Source organism: Sminthopsis crassicaudata, chromosome 1 (genome assembly GCF_048593235.1).
Source record: "Sminthopsis crassicaudata isolate SCR6 chromosome 1, ASM4859323v1, whole genome shotgun sequence".
In the NCBI taxonomy this organism is placed as follows: domain Eukaryota; kingdom Metazoa; phylum Chordata; class Mammalia; order Dasyuromorphia; family Dasyuridae; genus Sminthopsis; species Sminthopsis crassicaudata.
This window is the reverse complement of record NC_133617.1, coordinates 700,693,618-700,714,019: the sequence shown is the minus strand read 5'-3', so window position 1 is coordinate 700,714,019 and position 20,402 is coordinate 700,693,618. Positions and strand designations below refer to the sequence as shown.

General features: G+C 42.2%; 1 protein-coding gene across 6 annotated transcripts in view; it reads left to right on the top strand.

The window, feature by feature from the left end:
- Window positions 1-20,402, top strand: part of GRIP2 (glutamate receptor interacting protein 2) — a 272,074-nt gene that overhangs the window by 85,894 nt on the left and 165,778 nt on the right. Inside the window, exon 1 of one of the 6 annotated variants that reach the window (XM_074283818.1) lies at window positions 17,319-17,463. The exons of 4 other annotated variants lie outside the window; for them this stretch is intronic. In XM_074283818.1, the coding sequence (XP_074139919.1) occupies window positions 17,424-17,463 (40 nt within the window). In that variant the 5' untranslated portion in view covers window positions 17,319-17,423. Of the gene's footprint in view, window positions 1-17,318; window positions 17,464-20,402 lie in introns of those variants that run through there. One more of the 6 variants, XM_074283819.1, reaches the window with a different exon arrangement.

Sequence of the window (20,402 nt, the reverse complement as noted above, 5' to 3'; positions counted from 1 at the left end):
AAATGATATTAAATCAAACAGCTTAGAAATTTGATTAGAAAACATTCTCCCATATGCATAGGCACATGCCAAAAGGTAGAATATCAGTGGAGGCTGTGCATATATACAGAGAATGTTCGGGAAGGGGTACGTGTGTAATTAAAACCCACACCCTGGGTATATGTATGGACACTCCATAGGCACGTGTTATTAGACATACCCATGGCCAGGACAACTTACATCTCTGATATTGCAAAGCAGTTGATGTTCTCTTGTGATATTTTCTGCTTGATTTCTTCTTCCTAAGAGGTCCTTGAGTCCAACATCTTCTTTTACAGATGTGGTAATTAAAGCCTGAAGAGTAGCTTACTTAGAGTCACAGCTCTAACAAGTATGTAAGGTAGAATTTAATTCTACACACTAAAGACAGCTGTGATGGGAGATTATGAAATCTATTTCCAGGGTCATGCAATCATATACCTAGAGCTGTAGCTGGAGAAATTGGCAGGATGGGCCCACACACAGAAATAACATTGATGTAGCATTTTCATATATACTAGATATTGTGCTAAATATTTTACAAATTTGACCCTCACAACATCTCTGAGAAGTATTATTATCTTCATTTTACAAATGGGGAAACCAAGGCAAAAGAATTCAATTCACTTGCCCAAGGTCAGACAGCTAATAAGTATCTGAGGATGCATTTGAATTTAGGTCTTCTTGACGCCAAGCCCTATGATTTGCTCACAAATATTAAGTGGTAAAGTCAGAATCCAATCTCAGGTTCCATGACTACAGATCTTGCATTTTTCCCCTTCTGTGCAACACTAAATGAAAGAGAGACAAGAAACAAAGAGCTCCCATAGGACTTTACCCCATCTTTGCTTTAAAATAATGCCCTTAACATATTGTAACCAAATCCTATTATAAAATTCCTCCTGCCAAATCCAGCTATGTGCCTAATGTTTCCAGGTCATGGAACTTCTTATTTTCCCAGAACCAATTACCCACATTAAACTGGGTGTGCCTTGGTTCAATGGCCTTTCTTCAAGTAGTCAGAAAAAGCATGTCTAGGAAAAAAAATAAATAAAAATCCTCTGAAGAATTCCAGGGGCCCAATTTCACAGGCTTCTATTCATGCTGTGGGAGGCCTGAGAGACCCCGCAGTGTCCTCGAAGACCCTGCAGTGACCTCCAAAGCAGATGGAGTCTCTGTTTATCCATGAAAGAGAAAAAGAAAGGGAGACTTCAATTCCATTCAGAATTTCCTAGATGTCAAGGGAAGGTCGGGCAAGTAGACGTCAAATGCAGGACTCGAGAAGATTACATTTCTATTTCTTTCCCCCAAAAAAAGTTAAGGGGAGGAGGAGGGAGGTACAATCTGATTACTGTTGACTTTTGGTTCATTCTTTATCACACAAAGCTAGCCTCCTGGCACCTCAGGGAATCTGGGCAAGCTTACCTAATTAACCCTGGCTGCTTCTCCCATGCCCCAGATTCGGTTGGCAGGGAAAGTTCAAGATTAAACCGCTCTGTGATCTCCCCTGCTTATCCAAGACTTCCCCAATCAGGCATCAATTAAAGCTTGTTGAAAGTGTTTAAAAATCACCTCCCAGGCAACAGAGGATAGAAGCAGAGAAGTCAGGGGAGAGGGCTTTTCCTGGTGCCAGCTCTGCCAAGGATTAGCTGTGTGACCTTGGGCAAAGCGATAGCCCTCTCTGGATCCCAGCTTGTCAAATGATGGTTTCAGCCTAGAATTCTCTGAGATTCATAAGATATAAAAATGGAAAGGGTCTTACAAGGTATCAGCATTCAGCCTCTGCTCAGAGACATCCAGTTCAAGTACACTCCCTCTCTGGAGAGACAGCCTCCTACACTTTCACTTCTCTCTAATTGCTAGGAAGTTTTTCATTACAAATAGATGAGATTTGCCCCCTTTTAACTTCTGCCCTTTGTTCCTAATTTGCTCTCTAGGGCCAAGCAGAACAGACCTAAGACCTTTTCCATTGACTGCCCTTTGGATAGTTTGAAGACAGACACAATGCCATGACCCTCCTGCTACCTTCCTCTTCTCTATTCCCTGGCTAAACATTCCCTGGCTCATGGCCAAACATTCATTTGACCCTCATGGGTCATGGACTTGAGAATCTAGACTTGGAAACATCCCCTTCTTTCCACTCACCTCTTGACTGTTTTTTCTAATTCAAGCCTCAACCTCCAATTCATCCTTCATTCAAAGATCTAGAATTGATCCCTTTCACCTCCCTCCCCATTCAATAAACTCCAGTGGCTCCCTATTACTCCAGGATCAAGTGTAAAGTTAGGCATTTCAAACTCTTCACAATCTTTCTCATCTCTCCAGATGTATATTTTACTCTCTTCCAGGAACTCTGGACCAGTCTTGTTTGCTATTCTTGACCACAAGCAATTCTTGTCTTGTGTCTTTGCTTCTACCCATGATTGGGATGCTGTCCCTACCAACACCACCTCCATGTTCCTAATTTCCTTCAAGACTCAACTTAAAGTCCCACTTCTGCAGGAGGCCTTTCTCACTGGGCCTTCCCTTGTGAGATCAGTCTCCAGTTACTCTGTGTGGCTCTAGTTATTAATATGTTGTCTCATCTATTAAACGGCAAGCTCTCCGAAGATAGAGTCTCTGTAAAAAAAAAAAAAATAGAGCATGTTCATTGTAAGATATAGGAAATAAAGTTCATTATAAAATATAGGAAATATATATAACAAATTTATTATAAAGAATAGTAAATAAATACACAATAGCATGTTTGTTATAAAATATAGTAAATAAATATACTATAGCATGTTCATTATGAAATATGTTATAGTGTTTAACATAGTTAAATACTATAACATATTCATTATAAAACATAGTAAATATGTATTCCATAACATCTTCATTATAAAATATAGTAAATAAATTTAAGGTGTTTATTATAGAACATAGCAAATAAGTGAGGTATAACATATTCAATATAAAATATAATAAATACATATAACATGTGCATTATAAAAGATAGTAAATAAGTATACTACAACATGTTCATTAGAAAACAATAAATAAATATATTATGACATGTTTACTATAAATTATAGTAAATATAATCACAAATTATAAGATATATTAGTTACATATATATTGGTTATGCTACAATAAATATATAAATCATTTGTAGCATATATTTATCTATAATACATTTGTAATATATTTATATATAGGCTACATATCATATGTAATATATTTATGATAAGCATAAGTGCTTGTCTACTGATTGCTTTTGGACACACTCTAGCATTTCAATCTTTCTTAGAGGAAGTGCTCACACTTAGCCAGATCCTATGTTTCAATCACCTCATTTGACAGAGAAAGAACCGGACTTGAACAGAGATAATTTGTCCAAGGTCACAGGTCAGAGGGTAGCTGAGCCAAGGGGAGAGTCTGATTGAAAAATCTGACCACAAGTGACCTCCAAAGTACTCCTTGAACTGGCACCTCTCAACTCACTGCAGCTGCCTTCCTTGCATCTCTGACCACTCCAGGGCAAAGAGACAGTGTGATCTAGTGAAGTTCAGGCCAGCTTTGGGGTCAGAGTCCTGAGTTCCAATCTTAGTTGTGCCACTTACTACCTGTATGACCTTCGATAAGTGTCTGGTGTTTTCTCTTGAGTAAAATGAGGTTGGCTGGCTCTAAGATGAATCTAATGTCCCTTCTATCTCGAAGCCTGTGAGCTTACCATAGAGTAAGACCTTCAGGATGCAGGGTCTTGTAAGGAGCTACATTCTGTAATTCTTCACATTGGCCTGGATATCCAGAGCTTAGCACAGTGCCTGGTATGCAGTTGGTGCTTAATAAATATTTATTGAAATACATGAATAGAATCATAGAATCCCATTTTTCAAAGGAACCAAACCTCCCATCTAATGCAGGAATCCTTTCTCTGAGGGACTCTAAGAGTGTCTCACATCAATCAGATCACCCAGAAACCATAATCATTTTGTTGTAATGGATTTGCTATAGTAAGGGTCAGCTATAGGACTATCCGATGGTCAGAATTGCTTCTTTGGATTTATTGTCATCAAATGGCCTAGTGCCTGGAATACTAGACTTGGAGTAAGGAAGATTGAGTTCAAATCCTATCTCAATCACTTACAAGTTGTGTGATCCTGAATAAATCACCTAAACTCAGTTTCATTTCCATATCTGAAAAATGGAGATAATACCACCAACCTTATAGAGATATTGCAAGGGGGAAAAATTTTGTGCCTATGATATCAATGGAGTTTATTATATATTATTATATGATATACTCATTCAGATCAGCACCTGCTCTGTAGCTAGAGTCTTAAAAGAGTTATTGAAGAGATCACAATCTGTTCAGTGTCACTCAACAAGTATTTGCCAGAGATGGGACTTGAACCCAGATCTTCTCATTTCTGAGACTGATTTTTCTAACCCAATCTGCATATGCTCTGCCATTGTTCTCTTCCAATATCTCCAAGCACTATGGGAGTAAAGCTGGTCTACACAGGTATCAGATCCTACCAAGGTAGAAATAACATGTCTTTCATCAGATGACCTGCCTAGCTGGGCAGTGAGATGTTTATCACCAGAAAGCTGGCTCCTTGGTAACCATTTATTTCTGCTACAATCTCTGATAGATCTTTATTAGACTTTAAGTGCCTTGAGGGCAGGGGATATTTCCCTTTTGTATATGTATCCTCAGGACCTAGTAAAGTGCCTGGTACAAAGGAAGTGCTTAATTAATGCTTGTTGGTTGGTTATTAATGAAACAATTTAATATAACACTCATGAACATGAAAACACATAATTTTCATCATCATGTTCTAGATGGCATGTTATGGCAGGAAGAGGAGAACCTCAAGCTAGGGAGAACTGGGACTTGAATTTGGTTATCATTTTTTGATGTTCTTCAGTTGTTTTTCAATGGTGTCTGACTCTTCATGACCCATTTGGGATTTTTTTGGCAGAGGTACTATAGCAGTTTATCATTTCCTTCTCCAGCTCATTTTCCAGCCCAGGTCATATCTAGTGTCTGAGGAGGAATTTTCCTGACCCAGGCCCAGCATTCATCCACTGCAGTGCCACCTAGTGGCCCAAATTCAGGTATTCTGACTCTAAATCCATACTTTTTCATCTATAGCAAGTCACCTGCCTTGAAGGACAGACAGAAGCCCTTGAAATCTCCCTGTTTACAAGAGATTTCCAGACTCAGGAGCTTTAAGATAAGGATCCATTATTCTGAGCACATCTGCTGTTGAGTCATCACCCTCTGTGACTGTGAATTGGGAAGAAATCATCAGTCTAAGTTCTTCCTCCTAGCCCATCCACACAGTTCAATCAGAATTGGGTTCAAGTGAGCCAATGAAGACAGGACCTTTGTCTCTCCATGGCAACAGAGGGAACAACTTCCCAGACTCTTCCCCCATGAGTTCAAAGCAGAGGCAGCTTTATACTTAGAGAAGTAAAGGGGTGGGTGCTGGGCAAGCTAATACCTGATTCCACAGGGAAAAATCACTTCCTTAGGAATAAGAAATTGTATATCTCAGGAGTTCTCTGCAGAAATACAAATACTTAAAGGAGGTGGAAGATATCAAACCACACTTTAACAAAAATCTATTGATAAATGCTAAGTCACTCATCTCAAAAGACCCTGAGGAGATAGCATCCAGGGGAAGAAAAAGTATAGTTGCCAGTGGATAAGATAGGGAGACAGAGATGCTGTCAAGTGGGAAAGGATTAGATGAAGAGGGCTTAGTCTTAGAAGTTGCTGGGCAACACGAGTATGCTGGTTTGTCGCTATTCAACCATTTTTTAATAATATTCTACTCTTTATGACCCATTTGGGATTTTTTTTGGTAAAGATACTAGAGTGATTTGCCATTTCCTTTTCCAACTCATTTTACAAATGAGGAAACTGAGGCAAACATAATTAAATGACCTGCTTAGAATCACATAGTTAGTAAGTGTCTGAGATCAGATTTGAAATCTTTTCCTGATTTCAGGCTCAATGCTTTATTCATTGTGGTGGCCAATGGTGATTGGCCCTTATTACCACCATTTTGTAAACATTTATTTATAAATCCCTCAAACTATCTTGGGGTTTACTAGCTAATTTCTTTCTTAAGGACCATGCCTTAAACCTAAATCACTCTGATACTCAGAGATTGACCAACAGTAGGTCTCAGGCCAAGCTCCCATTGGATATTGTTTGGCTCTGATTGACTCAAAATGAATGTAAATAGCAATTTTTTGGTTGAAATCCTGAGAGGTTTTTCCCTCCCAGATTGATTTTTTTTGACTAGGTATTTTTTATTGTAGCAAGTTTATTTATTTTTAATACACATTGTTTTATGAATCATATTGGGAGAGAAAAATCAGAGCAAAAAGGAAAAAAAAAACATGGGAGAGAGAGAGAGAAAAAAAAAACAGAAATAAGAAGTGAAAATAGCATGATTTACAATCAGTATTCTTAGTTCTTTTTTTTCTGGAAAAGAGACTATTCTTTGCCACAATTCTTACCTAGCCTTAATGACTGAATGGGCATTGCTTCAGTCAGAGATCTGTTAAAGATGTTAGCTTAAAAAGGCCAGAGGCCATTTCCAAGTTGTCTTGATCTATATCTGGCCACTGGACCCAGATGGCTCTGGAGGAGAAAGTAAGGCTGGTGACTTTGCAAAGCCCTCCCTCACTTAAAATTCACTTACAAATCATGGCATCACCTTCCTGATATCATGGTTCTCTTTGAGAACAAAAAAGAAACAGTAACATCAGTTGGCACCTATGGTCACAAAGTAGTCTGCTAGGCCCTGGCACATATGGCTACAGTCCTGGACATATGGTCATCTTTCTTTGGACAGTGTTTCTCTTATTGCAGCCCAAGCTTTCTAGTCTGAATTTCAAGGCACTCCAGGCTCTTCATCCAGACTATGTTATGTCACAGTCATGTCACAATGTCAATTCATCTTTGATTGTGTGTCTTTCATGTGAAAACTTAAAAATAAAGGAGATATATATATATATATATATATATATATATATATATATATATATATATATATACTGTTATTAAACACATATTTACTGGACCTATGCTGTTGGCCCAATCCTAGAAGGGGGAGTAGGAGGGTTATAAAACATCCTTATGGAACTCATAATCTGGCTTGAAAGTCCAGTTGCTCAAATCAGGAAGCAGAATAATGTAGCAGAAAGAGCATCGGTCAGGAGTCAGCAAAGCCAACCACCCACCAACTTGCTCTGTGACATTAACCATGTCCTCTGAGTACCTTTCCTTCATTCTCTATAAAATGAATTTGCCTAAATGGCTTTTAATGTCTCTTCCAACTTTGCCATTCTATATTCTAACATCCTTTCTATATATTTTGTGTTCCTAGGTCTCTTCTAATTTTAACAATCTAGGAAATGAAGAGACAGCAAACTAGTGTCAGAAAGTGTATGATTAGTGCCACCTGAAAGATAAGTCTAGAAATCAGCAGTTTGATGCAAGCTTGGAGTCAGAAAGATCTTAGTTTCAGCCCTAGCTCAAGTACCTACTAGCTGTATGATCCTCAAACTCAGTTTCCCCATCTTAAAACCTGTTTAAAAAAACAACTAACCTTAACTCAATGGATCATTGTGAGGACTAGATAAAATACTATCTATGAAGCACTTTGCATATTTGGCAACTTTAAAGCACCCCATAACTGTAATCTATATATATATTTTAGTATATGAAAAAATATCTATCTATCTATCTATCTATCTATCTATCTATCTATCTATCCATATATATCATATTGACCAAAATTTCAATGATGTACAACTTTGGAAATCACAACACATACAGTAGGTGTCTCCTGATTATTTAATGAATGAATTCAACCAAAGGACTGAGATTTCCTGGGGTATATTTGGCTATATATTCATCCAACAGGCTTTTAAAGTGGCTTTAGTCAAGCTGACTTTTCTAAGAGCCTTGAAGAGCTCCTTACTAATGGTGTATTTCCATTAATGGTCACCGCCCACCCCACCTCTTATCCTCACTCCCTTCCCATCTTTTCCATCCTGATTCCTGGAGTGCACAGGTCCACTGCCTCAGATTTACACTTCAGAATCAGTGATTTGGAGCCAAGAAGGATTACAGATCCAAATCCCCCTCATTTTACAGTGAAGAAAACTGAAGAACAGCAAGTTTGATCTGCTCAAAATTGTGCTGGTAGCAAGAACCAGAGTTTTAATCTGAACTCAAGTCCTTTGATGCCAGAGCCAGAACTCTTTCTATCATTCCTCACTTAGTCATTCCAGCTTTCCCTTGATACTCTAGAGCTGGTGAGGTTTCCCGAAGGCCCTAGATCTTCTTCCTCTGCAGCACTGTCAAGGCGATTCAACTGTCTTTTTTGTTTTCATTTCTTCTCTTTCCTAGCAGCAGGTAGGCTGGGGACTGGAGCATAAAGGGCCCAAAGTTTCTGACTCAGCAAAACAGTGCATGGTGCAGGGATCTTGGAGTTTTGAAAGTTCTTTTGTGTGAACCAGAAAAGAAAGGGACACCTGCAGAGGCTTCCTGCCAACTAACTCTTGACTTGGGTAGAAATTTGCTTTATATAATCCTTATGTTACAGACTCCCTCCTGACATGAAGGACCTGGGAACCCTTTAGGCAACTTCTAACTTTTCTGGCTAGCTGCTTTTCCCCCCATCAAATATTTATTTATTCTTTTTGGTAAATAGTGTTTAATTCATTTTTTTTTTACCAATTACATATAAAGAGATAGTTTTCGACATTCATCTTTTATAAGATTTTGAGTTTTAATTTTTTCTCCCTCCCTCCTTCCTATCCCCTCTCCCCAAGATGGCAAACAATCTGATTAAGTTATGCATATGGCATCATGGAAACATATTTCCACATTAGTCATATTGTGAAAGAAGAAATAGAACAAAAGGGAAAAGCTACTAAAAAACTGAAAATAGTCTGCTTTGATTTGCATTCAGACTCCATAGTTCCTTCTCTGGGATATGGATAGCATTTTCTATCATGAGTCTTTTGGAATTGTCTTGGATCATTGTCTTGCTGAGAAGCTAGTTTCCCTTCCTAAGCCATTGGGAACTTTAACCTACCCACTCACCCCCTTCAAGCATACAGGATTATAAAACATAAAATGAACAGATCAAGTTAAAAGTAAAAGGAAACTAGTAGGATTTTTAACATTAAGCCCAGAGAAAATAATTTTACCAAGAAGACAGTTCCTTTGGAATAATGAATAACCTCAGTTGTTCTCTGCATTCCACTTCTAGCAAGAGAAAATGTTTGTCCTCATGAATGTGCTTGGACTCCACTCCTGCAAGCCCCTGGATCATTGTTTGGGCCCTGATTGGCTCAGAGTAAATGTAAATATCAACTTCTTCTGTTTTGGCCAGAAACCTTGAGGGTCTTCTCTCTCCCCACCCCTGCCAGACTGATTCATTGACTCATTTCTCACCTAGCTTAATCACTGTTGGGCATTACTTCTTTCATACACAGACCTTAGCTTAAAAGGGCCAAGGTCTCCCCTTCATTCTGGGCCATCTCCATGGTTCCTGATCTATATCTGGCCACTGGACCCAGATGGCTCTGGAGGGGAAAGTGAGGCAGGTGTCCTTGTCCAGCCTTCTCTCACTCCAATCCAATTCACTTGCATATCACGCCTTCATCTCCCTGATGGTCATGGTCTTCTTTGAGAATGACAGACAGCAACAGCAACCACAATAACGTCTTCACTATGGGTTATTGCTCCCTGTCTCAGCCAGCTTTCTGGGGCTCTCCTTAGCTTCCAAGTAAGGAGGTTCCCTTTCATGGGCCCCTTTTACAGTCCTGCAGAACAAAATCTATAGCTCTCCATAGAGCCCGGTGGATGGTACTAGATATGTATGTGAGGAGCCCGTCCTTGCCTATCTCTCCACTCAGAGTTCCTCTCCGTTCACAGAAGATGGCAATAATGAATTCCTTTACTCAGGGGCCAGGCTTCTATCATAGTCTACCAAAGAATCAGACTCTGCCCTTGACAGCATATTTCCACTTCAAGCGCACCTTCAGATCAGAGGGCTTCATCTCTCTCTTTTGTTTTAATTATTTGGTTTCTAATCACTCTCACCTTTCTCCCTCATATCTGTCTTTCTGTCTCTGTCATGTCTGTCTATTACACACACACACACACACACACACACACACACACACACACACATACACACACTTTCTCTTGACTGTCTCTCTCCCCATCTCTTTTCATTGCTACCTCCATATCTTGTCTCTCTTTCCTCTGTCTCTGTCTTTCTCTATCCTTTTTGCCCCCCTCCTCTGTCTGTCTATCTCCATCTCTCTCTCTCTCTCTCTCTCTCTCTCTCTCTCTCTCTCTCTCTCTCTCTCTCTCTCTCTCTCTGTCTGTCTCTGTCTCTCTCTCTCTCTCTCTCTGTCTCCTCTCTCTCTCTCTCTCTCTCTCTCTCTCTGTCTCTCTCTCTCTCTCTCTCTCTGTCTCTCTCTGTCTCTCTCTCTCTCTCTGTCTCTCTCTCTCTGTCTCTCTCTCTCTCTCTCTCTGTCTCTCTCTCCCTCTGTCTCTCTCTCTCTCTGTCTCTCTCTCTGTCTCTCTCTCTGTCTCTCTCTCTCTCTGTCTGTCTCTCTCTCTCTCTCTCTCGGGCTAAAGGAATCAGCTTCCCTTTAAATATTACAAACAAATGTACAAATCTCTCTCTATTTTCCACATTTAGCTTAATGGTATTTCACAGTATGTATTATTTTTCTCCAAGTTCCCCAGGTAGTGTTCCTTCTCCCTACTACACTCTCCCCATGGGTCTAGAGTTATCATGGTGGAGGAGCAGCCCACCTAAGGGACTCCAAATACTTTCCACCATATCTTGGTGCCTCTTCCTACCTTCCTTCCTTCCTTCCTTCCTTCCTTCCTTCCTTCCTTCCTTCCTTCCTTCCTTCCTTCCTTCCTTCCTTCCTTCCTTCCTTCCTTCCTTCCCTCCCTCCCTCGCTCATTCCTTCATTCATTGCCTATCCAAAACAAAGGATTTGTTTTAGATTAGATTGACTCTGACCCTTACCTGGTCTATGCAGAAAATCTATTATCTTCTCAGCTGTATTTACTCTACCTGCTATTATTTCCCTGGGAAAGCTTAGTGAAGTCGTTCAAATTATTCATCTCTATTTTTCTAAAACTTATAGATGAAGGAGAGGGAAAAGGGCTTGCACACCCCAATACTCACCACCTGAAACTGGAGGGAAAGATTTGTATCTGAAAAATGGAGTTTTATAAATGATATGATAGAGAAACAAATCACTGAATAGGGAATGGAGAGACCTAGAATCTAAGCTAAGATCCACCTGGCTCACTAGGTGACTTGGAAAGCAAGTCCTCTATTTCCCAATCAGCCAAATGAAAAATAGTATTAATAACAATAATAATTGCTAAGCTTCATGTTGTACTTAAAATGTTAGCAAAAAATTGTGTAGTAGTTTTGCCAACCTTTTTTTAATATATGTGTGTATATTAATATACCCTTGATGCAATCTATCATATAATTAATAATCTGTATGTCTGTCTCTCTGTATTCTATATACCTATATAATATCTCATTTAATTCTCAAGACAGTCCTGTGAAATAGGTGGCATTATTACCCCATTTTACAAATAAACAAACTGAGGTTGAGAAAATTTAAATGATTTGCTCAGGATCACATAACTAGCACTGAGGCAAGATTCAGACCCAGGTCTTCTTGCCTCCAGCCTCTAAATACTGGGTAATATCACCTTCCAACTAATCACATGGATGGGTATAAGGATTGATTAATATAATGGATGGTCATGTGAAGACTATTATCATCACTGTCAGGCCTCAAAATGGCCAGGTAGGAAGTGATTGAAGCGAGCAGCGCAGTTTCCTTTGCAGGAAGCTCCTGCCATCTGTGGATTGATTCGTTCTAGTAACTTTTTATGGCACCCATATATTTTGGTGTCATAAAATATAGTTTCTGGCTGTTTAATTTCCCTCATGTGTGTGGATTATCTTTTTTTTAAAAAAGCATTGCCAGAGACACAAGCTGTTGTCTCCCACAGCAAAATATTGTCCCTTGGAATCTCCAGCGGGAAGAACGTTTGTGTCTACTGGCTGAGGTCCATGGTGCTCACACCTGCCATCTGTCTATTCCCCAATCCTCCAATTCTGACATCTTTTAGGGGTGGGATGGGGGAGGAAAAGAAGCTCTTGTTTGGCCATTTCAGTACTTATTTTTCTCAATTCAGGGACTGACTTTAAAAAAACAAACAAACAAACAAAAAAGCACTTGCTATTTAATGAAATGGGTATTCCAGAAAGAACCAAAGATATAGAGCAAGGTAGAACCTTAGAGACCATCTAGTCCAACCCTGTCATTTTTCAGATAAGGAAACTGAGGCACAGGGGCATCAAGGACTTCCTATGGATCACACAGATAATAAGTAGATAAGATGACTTGTGAATTCAAATCTTTTTAGCTCCTAAGACTGGTGCCCTATTCATTATGACATGATGCTTGTCCCAGAGTGGTTGTCATCTACTCTGAAGATTGAAACTTCCTTTTCCAATCAGTTATTACTCATTTTCTTCAAGCCCTGAAAGGCCTTAAGTGGGGCCTGGCATAACCTTCAAAGGAGTTTCTCTTCCACAGAAAGAATTTCTCCCCTCCTCCCTCAGCGAAGAGAGAGGGAAAACAGAGTAGAAAGGCTTCCTAATTATAAATCGTACTTCCTAATTTAAGTGCATTTGTATTCATGCCAAATATTTCTTTAAGAGAAGTCGACAGCTGTAATTTCTATCATGCATGCTCTTTCCGTTTATCATGTTGAAAGGGCATTTTAACGGGTTTCCCCACCACACTTAGGTGTTGGCTGGTTTAAGTTTCATTCTAAACAGATGCGTTAAAAAAAAGGGGGGGGGTAAGAAAGAAGGGTACAGGATCCCTACAGACAGGGATGGATCCAGGACTTCTGTTCTCCTGGGGCTTGGATTGCGGGGGAGAGGGTAGGAGTGAGAATACATTTTCATAGCTTGAAGAATCAGTGCTTTAAAACTGCCTGAAAGGATGAATAAACTTCCTTTCTCCTACTCTGTCTAGCTGGCCCTAGACCACATTTCATCTCACTTTAAGCCTCCCCCAGGAAGCCTGGGTCTGCCTCCCCAGGATGTCTTGCTTGTCTACCCCGATGTTGCAGCTCCCCTCTCAACTCCCTCTCCTGCCTTGCTCCCTACCATATAGAGAATAAACCCTACTTCCCATCTCCAACCTCAGAAGAGTTGGTACTCTATCCTAAGGCTGAGTTGTCCCAATACATTGACAGAAGTACTGAAAATTTATTTAACCTACTGTCTAGCTAGGCAAGGACTGTGTTTTACATACCAACCAACTATCCAATAGGGAACTAGGGCCTACTTATCTCAAGATTTCTACAGCTCTTGCCATATAGTCTCCTCTCCCATCAAGTTGAGGTGTTAGAGTAGATAGAATTCTGGATCTGGCATTAGAAAGATCTGAATTCAAGTCTACCCTCAGATACTTAATAGCATTATGATCTTGGGCAAGTCACTGTCTCAGTTTCCTTGATTATAAAATGGGGATACTGGCGGGATTTACTTCCCAAGGGTTGTTGTGAGATAATAATTGTGAGATGCTTACCACAGAGCCTGGGACTTAGTAAGTACTCTATAAAAATTTGTTCCTATCCCCTCTCTAGACCTTTAGCTTCTTATGCTTGCTCTAAGAACAGTATTCTGATCAATATTACCATCACTATCAGACAATAGACAGTTCTTTGGCTCCATTCACCTCACCATTCCTGTGATCCCCAGAGAATAGCTTCCTACCTTGCCTCCACTCTGATATCTATGTAATCTCTCAGTTAGAATGAAGGCAAGGACTATCTTAGTTTTATGTGTGTATCTCTGGCACTTAGCCTAAGGCCTGGATCACAATAGGTATAGAATAAATATTGATTCATTCACACTTATCAATCCAAAGAAAACTACACCAGAATCGGTCCACTTTTATTACTTCAGATTCTGGGTGGTCTTTTAAAAAGGGTGTGAAGTGGAGAACAATGCTCAAACCCAAGGTAGTTCAATTCACCAAAGTAAGGGCCTACTATGTACAATACTATTGAAGCCAAAAAATGAAAAATTCCGTAGTTTCTGCCTTCAAGGAATTTACAATAGCAGGCTATATATGTATCTATTTGTGTGTGTGCATGTGTATATGCATATATATACACACACACACGCATATATACATATACACATATATGTTTTGACAAATATTTATAAAATGCATATTTTGTGCAAAACACTGTATCAAATATAATTGAGACACATTCCCTGACTTCCAGGGGTTTACAGTCTAGAAGTTAAAGTTGAACTGTCACTTAAAATATAATAAATTCAAGAAGGATGAGAGATTACAATAGGGAAGGATGTCTTTAGCTCTTCAGGAGTGTCAAACTCCTCACTGCCCCTCACCCTTTCTTTGTAATGATGTAATATATTAATCATATATTTCAGATATACTATTGATGTTGATCCCTATCCCTAGTAGACTGCAAACTCTTTGAGGTAAATGATTTTTGTCTTCTCTAGACACTTTGTCTTCCTCAGCACCTAGGACAGGGCTCTGAAGATTTTGAGTCCTTAATTGTTTCTTGGGGTTGAGTTAAACTTTGAAATATAGTGAAGAGCAGAATTGATCCTTTAAAATAAGTATCATGTTTGCCACCAGAGCATCTGGTTACTGAGCATTTTCTGCAGTTTGAAATTCAGGGTATTCGACTAGATGTGTCTGAAAACTATGATGGAGTTACAGAGTTTGAAGGAAAAGCTATGGCCGGCACAAGCCCACAGAAGTTTTCTTTGGTGGACCTGCCACCATGACTGAGTTCTGTAAGATCCTGGAGACTCCTGGGGAAGTGAAAAAAAGCCTGGCTTTTGTCCCTTGGAGCCTGTCCAGGGAAGCCCCAGGCAGCCTCCCTCTGTTCACTTAGCACCTGCCATGCTTCTGGGTTTTTGTGACAGCCAACCATGGAAGGTCTGGTTGCAGAAACTCTTTTAGGGACACAGGGATTGGGAGGGGAGGAGGACATTCAAAAAATGTTTTCACCACCCTCACCTTCCCCTCTCTCTAACTCCTTAGCATTCAAGAACTTCTCATGGTGCTCTTGGGAGCAAATATATAACCAGACAACCAAAAATACCCCATGTCTACAGGGGCTGGGGGGAGGGGAGGGGACAGCACAGGAATGTGAATTTTAATGTCCCAGAGCCTGCCTCTTCTGCAAGCCAAGAGGGACTGTTTGTCATTCACAACCAGCTGTTCCTTTTAATCATTCTCTTCTTCACTTTGGGGCCACTGGGGTCTTTCCCTCTCCCTGGAAGAGCTGGGGCTCAGAGCCTTTACTTATTTTAAAGATCCAAGAAGTCCTTTGAAGGGGATATCCCCCATCCCTAATTTGAAAGTTAAAAACTGTAGTCAAGTTAGAGTTACAGAACAGGAAGGGAACTTAAAGGTGACAAAATAACCCAATCTTTCACTTTATAGAGTATGAAACTGAGGCTCAGAAAGGGGGAGGAACTGGTCTAGTGCTACACATCTTACAAATGGCAGAGCCCCACAAGAACTCAGGCTTTAGCCTCCCAATTTTGGATGTCCCCAGAGTTTTAGTTTGAGCTGAACTAGGACTTTTGGGACACCCTCTATAAGAGCAGGCCATAGGGGGGAGGGAGTGTTTTGTTCCACACATGATTTCACTTTTAATCAATCAACCAATCGACAACCATTTGTTAAGCCCTGGGTCCAGATCCAGCTTCCTACAAATCCTTGCTGTTATCTTAGCAAATCAGTGAAGCTCTCAGTGTTATATTCAGGAAGTCAACAAACATTTACTAAGTCTTTCCTATGTGCCAGGCACTGTGTTTAGTGCTGGACAAACAAAGAAAGCAAAAGACACTCCCTAAAGCAAAAGACACTCCCTTCTCTCAAAGAGCTTACATTCTAGCGGTGAAGATAGCATAGAAACAACACTCTCTCTCTCTCTCTTTCCTCTCTCTCTCTCTCTCTCCCCGTCTCTCTCTCTCTCTCTCTCTCTCTCTCTCTCTCTCTCTCTCTCTCTCTCTCTCTCTCTCTCTCTCTCTCTCTCTCTCTCTCTCTCTCTTTCCTCTCTCTCTCTCTCTCTCTCTCTCTCTCTCTCTCTCTCTCTCTCTCTCTCTCTCTCTCTCTCTCTCTCTCTCTCTCTCTGTCTCTCTCTCTCTGTCTCTCTCTCTCTCTCCTTTCTTTCTGTATAATTACACAAATACATATATACATGCTATATACAGAGCAGAGGACTGTAATCCCAGGAGAGTATTGGGTTGGGACAGGGGAGATCAGGAAATGCTACAAATGCTACTTAAGCTGAGATTTGAAGGAAACCTGAGAAACCATAGACAACTCCCTGTTCTTCTTTAGGGGGCTAATTATAAGGGAGTAATGATAGATTTCTGAGGGTCGATGAATTTGGATGGAGAAAACTATTTTTCATTAGGAGAAAATTTTCCTCTTATTTAAAAACGTTATTCAAAGAAAAGGCCCCATATGCCAGACTGGGAAATGGGGCCATGAGGAAAAGAAAAGGTTTCAGAAGTCTTAAGTTTCAGAAAAGATGCCAACCTGTATTGGTAAAAGAAACTTTTTTACTCGAGTGTTCTCTACAGCAATGAAACCACCGGTTCAGTCCCCAACCTCCTAATTTTCCTTGTGTTTCCCTACTAAAAACCTGCTAAGTAAGTGAACTATCCAGGGTCCTTCAAAGGCTTACATTTAGTAGGGGGATTTCTTAGCCTTAGCGAGCTGATCGGACCCTGGCCACAAGAGCTTTCCTTTCGGGAAGGGAGCTTAGCGAGCTGGCCCCCGTCTTCAAGGGGGTGTCCTTTGGGGTGAGGGAAGTAATAGCCCTCCGGCTCGGAGAGTTGGCTCGCGCTTGCCCTCAAGGACCTTACATTCAAGGCGGGGAAGGGGGATGGGCAGGCGGCAGGGCGCAGCGAGAAAGGTCCGACCTCCATTCCCCCAAACCAAGGCCATGGGACTTGGTCGCCTTTAAGGGACCGTGGGGCAGTGGGGCGGGGGCGCGGAGTCCCGGCTCTCCGAGCAGCCCAGAGAGAGGCGCGAGGCTGCCTGCCAGCTAGCGAGATTGCTGCTGTGAAGTGAGTGACTTGAGCCGCCAGGAGGGAGGGGAGGCGGGCAAAGAGAGAGGGAGGAGGGAGGCGGGCGGGCCAGGAGGGAGGGAAGGAGGGAGGGGAGAGCGAGCCGGAGAGAGGGAGAGAGCGGGCTCCGGCGCGGGGATTGCAATTAGCCGGATGCCTTGAGAGACAATAGCCGACATGCTTTGCGGCCTGAAAAAGGATTCGCAGGCGGACCTGGGTGAGTGCTCCCGGGCGGACTCCCCGAGTCCTCCCGCCCGGCTCGCTGACTCTCGGGTTGGACTTGACTTTTCCTGTGGGTGGGATTTTCCCCTGTTTGGACAGTTGTAACAAAGAGTCGCCCACTTGCTGTTTGACTTGAGGGGCAGGAAAAGCGGAGATGCTTCAAGTCTGGGAGCCGGGACTCCGAGGAGTGGAAGAGCTTTATGTCTTCCCCCCATTGGAGCCCCGAGGGTTCGTCCGGGAGGCTGGGGGCTGCGGTGGCAGTGCACCCTGCCTGGCTCGTCCCGTCCTGTGTCTCTGGGCCTGGCATAGGGCGGGCTGGGTCTATCTCCCGGTCCCTGGATGGGTGGGTGGGGACTGGGTCTGGCTCCAGCAGGGCACCGCCGGGAGAGTTTCGGATGCCAGGGCGGAGAGACCTTGCTGGGTTACCCCAGTTTGGGGCCATTCCACCCCAAGTCCGGTCTCCCTGCCTCGTCTCAAGCCTGAGCCCCGCGGGGGAGGACCTGGCTTCTTTGTGAATGGAACTAGTTCGAATTGGAGTTGGGAGAGAGCCAGGGAAAAGCCTAGATCTGGGGGCTGGGTGGGGAGGGCAGGGGAAAGGAAGAGGAGAGGGGGCTTTCCCCCGTGCAGGCAGAGCTCCGCATGGGAGAAATGCCGGCTCGGGAGGGAGAGGAATAACCTTTGCCGCAGCTCGCTTCGGATCCAGTTTCTTCCCCTCTGGACTGGGAGCTGAGCTTTGGGAATTAGGGGATGAGAACCCTGCAAATGGGATGTGACAGAGGGGACCTAACCGGGAGAATACTTGGGAGGGAAGTGGTGACCACTGTCAAGGGCTCTTATGTACAAAAGAGTGCGGACTTACTCTTTGTGGTCCCAGAGCTCGTGCCGCCCGCGGGATGAGACCAGGAGGGGGAACCTGGCTTTGTAAAAGAAGGAACTTCCTAACAATGAGAGCTGTCCAACAATACCAAGGGCTGCCCAGATAGATAATGATCTCCCTGTCCCATGCAGTATCCAAGCCGAGGCTGGAGGACCACCTGTACGAGATGCAGAGGGGATTCCTCCCCTCGGTGTGGAACGTTAGCCCAGATGACTCTGAAGGTCCCTTGCAGCTCTGAGATTTTAAGATCCTCTGGTTTCCCTGCAGACTGCAGGGTAGCTAGGGAAGGACGCTAGACACGAGCTAGCTTGCTTTCAACATCCTGCTTTCCGGGCCACACCCACTTAGAAGCTGAGCACTTGAAGTACCCTGGCAGTATGTGGAGGTTAGTGGCAGGATTATCTGGATGCCCAGAGGCCGGGCTTGGACTAAACTGGGCTTTTTCACGGGAGCTGAGGCTGTGAGCTCGGTGGCTGGGGGCAGCTTTGAGTTAGATTAGAGTAGAGCCGCTTTAGATTGGGATTAGAGCAGCCTTGCTTTAGCGCCTTCCCCTATGCTCAAGTCCCTTGTGCTCAAATGCCTAGAGAGCTGTCATCTCCCTGATGATCTAAAGCATGGGGTTAGGTTTGCCCTCAGATGTGTCCAGTAGCATGGAGGCTAGCCATTAAGGGAGTGGGAGAGGAACACGGTGATCCAAATGAGTGGTACCCTGAGAAGAATTTTAATCTAAAGATGCTATTGTCTCTCCACTAACATCCCCTGGGAAAAAAGTGAGCCTCCATGGTCCAAAGATATTGTATTTAGAGTTTCTCGGTTTCACTTGTCCCTCACTTAAGGTGGGTGAAAGGAAACCTAGTCATCCATTCTGACACTCAAAGTTCTCTAGAATCTAACTTTCCCAATCTCATTTTATTTCCCATCATTTGCCTACACACACCTTTTGCTCTAGTCAGTTGGTCCCCTCACTCCCTCAAATATCTCCTACACTTTCCTGCCTCTGAATCGTTTCTCATGCTTTGACTTTTGTCCTCCTCTACAATGGCTGAAATCCTATTATTCAGTTTCTCTAACTAAATTCCTGTCTCTGTCTCTTTGTCTCTGTCTCTCTCTTTCTCTCTTCTCTGCCTTTCCCCCTCTTCTTTTCTTCCTCTCTCCTCTTGGATATCCTACTAGGATCATAAGTTTCAGATAGTTGTCTGAGGCTGAGAGATTGTTAGTTTCCTCTAATTACACAGCTAATGAGTGTCAGAGGTAGGTGGAATCTGAACTGAGATCTTGCTGTCCAGCATCCTCATACTTCATTGCCTCTTGGTATCCTCACTATCTCATTGCACTGTAATGTGTCTCCCCCAAACAGAATGGAAGACTCATTGAAAGAAAGGGATGCTATTTCTCTTTTTCCACTATCCCCACACAGCAGATGCTCAAATTCTTGAAAAATGGAGAATCAGGCTTCCTACAAACTGACTTCTGTTGATTTCTGCAGATGAGGCTCCCCTTTTGCAGAGGAGTTCATACTATTTGAATGTGACTTTGAGGGAGGAGTATTGAGAATTGTCCCACTCCCCCCTTTTTTGGGAGAGCTAGGGATGAGTCAGGGTGATATATAGAAAAGGCTGAGCACTGGGAGTCAGAAAACCTAGATTTGATGTAGGCCTGTGTGACCTGGGACAAGTTCTATTATTTATTATTTATTTATTTATTATTTATTTGTTCATTTATGCTTTCGGAATCCAAAGGCAGATGGATCTTCAACAGCATTGCCTTTGGCTCTTTTATCCAACCCAAAGCTACTGGGTAGGGTGTTGAGTTTGTCCATTAAACCAGCTATTGTTGGAGAGAACACGATGCAGAAACAAGTTCTATTATTTATTTGTATATTTATTTGTTCATTTATGCATTCATTCATTAATTTATTTCTTTTGGAAAGGCAATGACTTGCTCAGGATCACACAGTTAGTAAGTATCTGAAATGTAATTTGAATTTAAGTCCTTCTGACTCCAGGGCTGGTGGTCTATACACTGCATCCTCTAGCTGCCGCCCCCCCAAGTCCTTT